The sequence below is a fragment of the Lepus europaeus genome, chromosome 7, assembly GCF_033115175.1.
Source record: "Lepus europaeus isolate LE1 chromosome 7, mLepTim1.pri, whole genome shotgun sequence".
Taxonomy (NCBI): domain Eukaryota; kingdom Metazoa; phylum Chordata; class Mammalia; order Lagomorpha; family Leporidae; genus Lepus; species Lepus europaeus.
In genome coordinates, this window is record NC_084833.1 from 118381031 (window position 1) to 118389894 (window position 8864).

An 8864-nucleotide genomic window follows, 5' to 3' on the forward strand; every position below is an offset into this window, starting at 1 on the left:
GGCGAGGTTCTAGACTTGAAACATATTTTAACTCTTTGTCTCCCCCCCCCCCAATAAAAGTTTTCAGTTAAAGTACAGATGAAGGAAACATGGGCGGAGACAAGTTAAATTATTTCCCCAAGAACAAGCACTAACGCCTAAATTGCAGAGCAAAGTTGTGAACCTCAAAGTAGCCGCACTGCCTTCCCCACCACAGCCTGGCACAGGTGCAAGCCCCAAAAAGAGTTCTCTGATCAAATGACTTTGGTAAGCATGGGGTGACACAGAAGACCGATGCTTTCCAGTAGGGTGGCTTTGTATAACGTGAAGCTCATCAGAGAGGAGTGTGCAGCCTCTCTTGCACTCAGGGCATCCACAGAGAATCCTGGTTCTGGAGAGAGAGCTATGGCCCAGCCCTGGGGGAGGGGCTCTTCTGGCCACGCCCACTCCCGAGCAGTCTGCCGGGTGCTTTCCTGCTCTGAACCCAGAGCAGGCTGGCTTGTTCCTGCAGTGCACAGTCACTCATGCTGGGCCAGCGGCTCTCACATACACCCTAGAACGTGACCTCTTTACCTTCAGCCTGCTCCTCCCCACTCAGGAGCTCACCCTCACAGGCAGCTGGTGGCCAGGAGCCTCCGCTGTTCCTCGGTCACGTGGCCCGGGGAGCCTAAGGCCTAAGGGAGCCCAAGCCCGGGCTGAGAACCACCATCCCCCTACCCACATTCAAGGCCAAGTCTCTCGGCTGGGAGCCCACCAGCAAAACCCTGCACCTGCCTTTCACTTCCTTCCCTCCTCTCACCTTCTTTCTCTTTCTATCACAGAGTAGACAGAGCAGCCAGAGAAGGCAACTTAGAAAACTCACCCATGCTCAGAATGACACATTTTTTAGAAGATTTATTTATTTATTTGAGAGGCAGAGCTACACACAGAGAGAAGGAGAGACAGAGAGAGAGAGAGGTCTTCCATCTACTGGTTCATTCCCCAAATGGCCTCAATGGCTGGACCTGGGCCAGTCCAAAGCCAGGAGCCAGGAGCTTCTTCCTGGTCTCCCACATGAGTTCAGGAGCCCAAGCACTTGGGCCTTCTTCTACTGCTTTCCCAGGCCATAGCAGAGAGCTGGGTTAGAAGAGGAGAAGCCAGGACCCGAACTGGTGCCCCTAGGGGATGCCGGCACCGCAGGTGGAGACTTAACCTACTATACCACTGCACCAGCCCTCCCTTTTTAAAAATTATTTTGTTCTAATTATTGCACATAACAGTGAAGGGCTGGCTTCAGCCCCATTTTATACATGTGGATGCTGACTGTCCAAAGGATGGCACAGGCTGTCAGTGTTCACACTACGGTTTTTCACTAAAATAATAGGGGCTGTCTCCCAGGTGGCCGAGCGCTCCTTTGTGGCCTTTGGGAAGCTGCTTCCTGGATGGGAGACTCAAAGGGGCATCCGCAGACATTCCCATTGTTTTGGAAGCAGTGGCATAGGATGGGGCTGCTAACAGACTTCAGGGACTGGTGCCAGAGGGGGCTGCTTGGCCATCTGCTGGGAGCCGGAGCCTGGCCAAGCAACATATGGTGACAGCCGCAGTATCCCCTGGGGCCAAGGACAGCCAGGATGCAGGAACCTTCCTCCTGCAGAGCTGGGGGCTCCCGGGTCACCCTGCCCTTGATCGGAGCATCAGCTGAGTTTGCACAGAGATCTCCCCTCAGAAACCACAAAGGGGGACCTGGGTCAGAGACATGAGGATAAATGCTAAAGCCATGCTTGACCCTCTCCTCCTGCAGTCACCCTGGCTGATGCCGGCTGTGCAGCAGGGAGCGCCTGTGGTCCACACACAGCAGCGGGAGCAGACCCTGACCCGGCCCAGCTGGCTCCTTCTGCAACATCTCCCTCAAAGTCAGTGGCCCAGAGTTGCCTTGTCCTAACTGCTTGACTTCCTCCCTTCCTGGGGAGGCCCACGAGGAGGGAGGGAGGCCATCTGGCCACATCTGTCTGACCTCAGTGCCTTGAAGGGTGTGGCCAGCAGGCTCACCTAGGCAAGCAGAAGCTGTGCTGTCAGATCTAGGTTGGAACAGCAGCGCTTCACCATCGCCTCCCTGTGTGCATTTGTGCAAGTTGCTTGACTTGTCAGCACAATGAGGAGGGCCAGCCTCGGGTGCTGGGAGGATTCAATGCCGAAATGAACACCAGATGTAAAGGAGGCTGGAGACTCCTCCCAAACACGTTGAAGGGGGACAACGGTTGTAGGTGGCCAGGGACGCATGCAGGTTCGCTCCTGCTGGGCAACCCAGGCCTCATCCCCGGGGGTGGGGCAGGAAGAAGAGCAGGAAAAGCCCAACGGGGACTCCTGTGGAAGGCCTGGCTCACTGAGCCCTGGGGGGCCTGCAGGCATCTAGCCTGGACCTGTAGACCTTGGGTGTCTACACCTCTGTTGAGGCTGGGGACCAGTGAGCACTGAGAGGGGAGACCTGGCCTGGGGCGGGCATCTCCTGAGAGCAGCCAGGAGCTGTGAGCCCACCGTGTTTGGGGGTGCCAAGGGCCTGGAGCACATGTGGGTGGGAAGCCACCTTTGACCTGGGTCCATGAGACTCCTCCCAGGCAAGGCTCCCAGAGGGCAGCTGCAAAAAGCGTCTCTCTCTGCTTCCGAAGAGCACGGCCAGAAGATTAAATATCAGGAGGCTGCTTTCCTGGGACTTAAGAACAGAGGCTTCCTCATCCATAAACAAAGCTTCCCTCCCTCTCTGGAGAGAAAACAGCACCTAAAAATAACACAGGCATGGCGAGGGCTGAGTGGACAGGGAACGGATGCACTGGGGCATCCCCAAATCGAGAAGCCAGGCTGTGTGTGTGTGTGTGTGTGTGTGTGAGGCTGCTATCCATATGTGTCTACTCACACAGTCCCCATATACTCTCAACTCCCGGCAGCCTCAACTCGGAATCTCTCCTGCCTTTTCCTATCTCTTTTCCTACCTCGGTCTTCTGGACCTAAATGCTTTAGCAGTAGCCACGCCCTAGCCTCAAGCTATTTCAAAAGTGAGTTCATCCTAGTCAGGGAGGTACTCCAGGATCGTGTGAGTTGAGCTCTGATTTTCTGCCCCTGTCATACCTTGAGCTCCTCCAGGACAAGTCTGTGTCTCGGCTTTCTATTTCCAGTGTGATTAGCATGAAGTGAACCTTCCGCAAATGCTTGATTGGACGAATAGGATGGACAGGTGGCTGGCTGGGTGGGTGGAAGGAAGGAAGGAGACAAGGATGGGGGATGGATCGATGGCTGGATGAATGGGTGGAAGGAGGGACAGACGGATGTGTGACTGCACCTTCATTTATGTGGCCTCTCTCTCTCCAGGCATGACTTGCCAAGCACGAAGCTCCTACATGGATACAGAGGTGCTATGGGGCCACCGATTCACACCAGTGCTTACCTTAGAAAAGGGCTTCTATGAGGTGGACTACAATACCTTCCACGACACCTACGAGACCAACACACCCAGCTGCTGTGCCAAGGAACTGGCGGAAATGAAGCGGGAAGGCCGCCTCCTGCAGTACCTCCCCAGTCCGCTCCTGCTGGGGGGCTGTGCTGAGGCAGGGCCGGATGTGGAGGCTGAGAAGGACGGAGAGGATGAGCCCGAGAGGCTCTGTGTCTCCCGGGAGACCAGGGGCTCCGTGTGAGGGGGCCACGTCCCCGAGGCCTCCCCTCCCCGGTTTCTGTGCACAAAGGCACTGCGGAGTCGGGGCAGGGGAGAGAAGAGATTGCTGATTGAGCTTCGGTAGGGGGCCCAGGAGCTGTCAAGGCTCAGTGGGGGAGAAATATCTCATACATCCCCTAGCTTAGGGCCTCCCAGAGCAGGTGGCCTCTTGCAGGGCACATCCTGGGCCCTTTCTGTCGCAGCCTCTGTCTGCACTGGCTAGAGGCCAAGCCAGCCGGGCTTCCCCCACGATAGCAGGTGCAGGGTGGCCTCTGTCCTCTCTCTGTCGACTGATGCCCAGTCACTTCTCTTCCGGAGACTCCTCAGAGACCTCCCCAAGGACTGACAGCTGCAAGGGGCTCCCCCTGCCCTCTTGCTGTGACCTGAGGCTTGTGGGTTCAGAGAGGAGGAGGATCTGCCTGGTAAGATGGCAGCTCCAACCTCTGGCCTGGGGGGTGAGCTCATGGAGCCTTTGTGGCTTAAGGTCCATCCAAGTCCTGTAGGCAACCCCTTTGAAATCTGAAGCCAATGGCATCCTGTTGAGAGCCACAGAGCACAGGGTCCTTGGCCGTCTCTGCCACCTGCCCAGTGAGAGTGTTTCCCCACTGCTGTGTCTGCGTGCCTGCTGTCACCCTCCAGATGCTGGATCTCCCTAGAGTGAGTCTTAGAAGGGAGCCTGGGCCCTATGCACCATGGCCTGTGCCTCCCACCCAAGGGAGAGCCTCAGCAGCTGGCTTTCGTCCTGTCCTTCATGGCCCAAGACCCACCTCTAACCGGCTCTGCCGTGCTCTCTCACAGTCTCAGAGCCTGTGGTGTGAGGGGGGAGAAAGCCGAGTTTCAGAGGGCAGGGTGGGCAGGAGGAGAGGGGGATACACAGAAAGGAAAGCCACAGCGATCTGAAAATAAGCCCCGACACAGCCTGAGCTCAGGGTGCTCACCTGTGCTGTCAAGGTGAGTAACAGGACATGAGGCAGGGGTGACAGGTGACAGACAGGTGTCAGGGAAGGACTCCAGGGGAAGGACATGAGGCAGTGGTGACAGGTGACAGACAGGTGTCAGGGAAGGACTCCAGGGGAAGGACATGAGGCAGTGGTGACAGGTGACAGACAGGTGTCAGGGAAGGACTCCAGGGGATGGACATGAGGCAGTGGTGACAGGTGACAGACAGGTGTCAGGGAAGGACTCCAGGGGATGGACATGAGGCAGTGGTGACAGGTGACAGACAGGTGTCAGGGAAGGACTCCAGGGGAAGGACATGAGGCAAGGGTGACAGGTGACAGACAGGTGTCAGGGAAGGACTCCAGGGGATGAGCACACACAATGCAAGATGGGACAGGAGCTAGCTTAAGTCCTGGCCTCACAGCCAGGCCCAGGTTGAACCACACTCCTGGGCTGGGTGAGAAGCCCCTGGATTTCCCTCCTACCTGGCAGGGGGCCTTGGCCAGGCAGGACAGGGGCAAGGCCCAGGGAAGGAGGGGTGGGCTGCCACCTCCCACCCTGGGAATGGGGTCAGGGAGGCGCATGTTAAGAGAAACAGATTAGAGAAGAGCCTTGACGTGGATGTCATGGGCTTTTGTGTTCCAGTCTGGAAGTCCAGGTAGCAGTCTGGAGGCAGGCGGTATAGACCGCCCCATCTATAAAGCAGGGACTGAGATGGCCTCCTGCTGGGCTGCCTTGGACTGGCATCGAGCATTCCCATGTTCCCAGGCACACGGCCTCACCCAGCCACGGCTCCCCTGGCCTCTGAAGACAGAAGCCTCATCCTGTCCAGGTGCTGGAGCACCTTCCCAGGGGGCAGAGGCAGAGCCACAGTGAGACAGGGCAAGGGGGCGGCGTGTGGAGCCCAGGCCCCACACCCTCAGGCCAGGTCTTCTAGGTCCTGGGGCTGGTAAGAAGAGGAGGGAGGTGGCCTGGGATGGGACCTGCATGCCTCCCAGGAGAGGGTCTCTGTGTTTGGCACATGGCTGTGACCTTGAGAGCAGTGGGCATGTGGGGCCTTCCCACCAGGGGCATGAGGGAAGGGGTAAGGGACTGGCACCCCACCCTCAGGGGAAAAGGAGGTGGACAGCAGACCTGCACCCACTGGGGGAGCCAGTGCAATCAAGAGTCTAAGGTGGGCGCCCACCACCAAGCCTGGATGCCTTGGTTACATGTAGGGGAACTACAGCCCAGCTGCTGGGTGAGGGCCAGCACCCCCGCCCCCACCCAGGCTCCCCAGATCCAGGCCTACCCAGCAGGCCTATTTCCACACCCTGTTGTTGCCAGGCCTAGAACTGGTCGGAGTCAGACGCAGTCAGTGCCCACCGGTGACAACCCCAGGGAGGCGGCCAGGTGAGGCAAGGATGGGATGCCATGGCGACAGCCACCCTGGCAGCTGGACATTGGCCAGGTTCCTGATTCACACCGGCCTCCATGCACCATTCTGCAACGTCCCCCACCTGGCCAAGGAAGGCACCCTCCAGCTCTCTAACGCTGCTGGGGCCTCCAGGAGTCAGGGCCAAAACCCATACGTCAGCACACTCTAGGAACTCCAGAGGGTGCGGAAGGGGAACAGATCAACACAACGATGTCCTGAAACTCCCCAGGCCAGAGCCCGCCAACACAGGGATTAGTAAACTATTAATCTCCATGTGCCAATTCTGCTTCCTGGCGTGGAAAGAAGTGACAGTACAAGAAGGCAGCCCCTGGTATCCCAAGCAAACCCCATCCTGGACGATCAGTTGCTCCAATCAGAGTCTGGAACATTCTCCTAATCGTACCCTAGAAGTCCTGGACCAAACATGGACTTACCAGATGTTAAGTCTGAGGGCCGCCAGCTTTTCAGTGGGTCGCTTCCCAACACTGCCCCTCCGTGCAGACCCCCTGCGGGGTGTGGCCCTCAGCAAGGGAGTGGCTCTGAGCTCGTCACTGTACACGGACCAATGGGAGCGGAGCCAGGCTTGGAGACCGGGTTGCTGGTGATTCCCACAGACCTCAGCATCTCCAGATTTCCCAAAGCAACTGCTCATCTGTGAGACTCCACAAGTTTGGGGAGTCGACTTCCTGCCTTAACATCCCCACCTCTCCTGTCTGGAAAGGCCCACTACCAGGGAGAAGCCACCAGGACCCCAGAAGAAAAGCTTGCCCTATGGCCAGTGCTGTGGCTCACTTGGCTAATCCTCTGCCTGCAGCGCCGGCACCCTGGGTTCTAGTCCTGGTTGCTCCTCTTCCAGTCCAGCTCTCTGCTGTGGCCTGGGAGGGCAGTGGAGGATGGCCCAAGTGCTTGGGCCCTGCACCGGCATGGGAGACCAGGAAGAAGCACCTGGCTCCTGGCTTTGGATCGGCACAGCGCCGGCCATGGCGGCCATTAGGGGAGTGAACCAATGGAAGGAAGACCTTTCTCTCTGTCTCTCTCTCACTGTCTATAACTCTCTGTCTGTCTCTCTCACTGTCTAACTCTGCCTGTCCAAAAAAAAAAGCTTGCCCCAGTTCTCCCCCTCTCCACCCATGAGCACCCCTGCAGGCCAAGGTGGGTATTGCCCATGACTCTCCCAACAGATGCTACCTGCCAGCCTCCTGCACAGCTAGGGAGCCCACTGGTCTTCATTCCTGCTGCTTTGGGTTATTGCCTAGGACAGCTGCTCTTGACGGAGGAGAGGAGCTCCTGTGTGTCCGGGGAGTCCCTTCTCTATTGCTGATCTGGAGCAAATGGTCCCCATTTTTCATGGCCTCCTTCCTGCTGGCCTCAGTGGCGTGTCTCAGGGAAGGGGAGCATCACAGAAACCTAAATTGCTTGCACTGAAGTTGCCAAAAAGACAAGAGTTGCTGCTGTCGTCTAAGCCTGAGTCCGGACTCATCTCTGCAGTGTCCCGTGGCCTGAGCACCTGTTGTGTGCCCGGCGGCAGGCTGGCGTCACCGTGGTGCGTGACCTTGATTCTCAAAACACTGCAGAGAAGCACACAGTAGCCCCTCGGTACTAACGAGACAGCCGCGGTTCAGAGAGAGCCGTGCTTTTGCTCAAGGCCACAGATAATGAGACAAAGCTTTGGTGCCAAGCTCCTCCCAAGCACACACAAGGGGCCACCAGGTTGCATAAACATCCCTGTCTGCAGCTCAGCAGCAGGACCAGGGACAGCCCCTCCTCTCCCCACAGCGCCACGCTGCCACGTGCACTGTGCAGCGGAGCTCCGGCCGCCAGCCCCCAGCAGGGCTTGCCTGTGGCAGGATAATTGGGAAGCACCTTTTTCTGGTTCCCAGAGAACTAATGAGCTGTGAAAGGAGATCCGATGGGGAAGAATCACTTTACTCTGCTCAGCTTCGTGCTTGCTAATGACATCTCCTTAAATTGCTGTGTCAAATCTCTTTGTCTCCGTGTAGGATTTGTCAGTCTTATAAAAAAAAAAAAAACGCCACCGCACTGCTACAAATTCACCCAATAAAATGGATTTGGCCTTACAGGATTCTTTCTCATTTTAAATACGTGGCCACTGCTTTCCCAAGAAACAAACTCACTGCCGGTTTCAGTAAATGTGCCCTTTGTGTTTTCATCAGACTGAAAAATAGAATATTAACATCCGGACTGATGCTGAGCGGGTCAGATGGGCAGAGGTGGGGAGGAGAGGAGTGGGCGGGGCCAGGTACACCAGGTGTCAGGGCTCAGCCTCGGCAGAGCAGGACAGCAGCAGGTGCAGAGGATGCAAGAAGGGAGGGTTCTCTCACTCACACCTTCATTCCACCTCCCGATCACACTCATGCGCTTCAGTGTCCAGTATTCACAATCCACACTACCTAACCCTAACCGCGGTCATTGGTTCTTCATTACTGTGACAAAAATACTTGAGGCTGGGTACTTACAAAGATGGAGGTTGGGGCAGGCATTTGTCCCAGCATTGAATATGACAAGTTAACCCACCCATATCCCACAGCAAAGTGCCTGGGCTCCAACCCCAGTTCCACTCCTGATTCCAGCTTTCGGCTAATGCACAGCCTGGGAGGTGGTGGGGAAGCTTCAGGTAGCTGGGTCCCTGCCACTGTGTGGCTGATTGGGTTCCTGGCTTCTGGCTTTGGCTGGGCACAGCCGTTCGGGCAGTGACCCGGTGGAGGGGAGCTCCATCTCTACCTCTCTATGTCTCTTTCTTTCCTGCCTCTCAAATATGTACAAATAAACAACAAAATGAATAGCAGTTCATTTGGCTACAGTTTTGGAGGCTGAAAATCTAATCCT

General features: G+C 56.8%; 1 protein-coding gene across 1 annotated transcript in view; it reads left to right on the top strand.

Annotated features, from left to right (window-relative positions):
- KCNJ5 (potassium inwardly rectifying channel subfamily J member 5) overlaps nt 1-8058 on the top strand; it is a 30209-nt gene extending 22151 nt beyond the window's left edge. The window contains exon 3 of the mRNA XM_062197340.1: nt 3322-8058. Coding sequence (XP_062053324.1) covers nt 3322-3644 — 323 coding nt within the window. The 3' untranslated portion in view covers nt 3645-8058. The remainder of the gene's footprint in view (nt 1-3321) is intronic.
- Nucleotides 8059-8864: the final 806 nt, after the last annotated feature.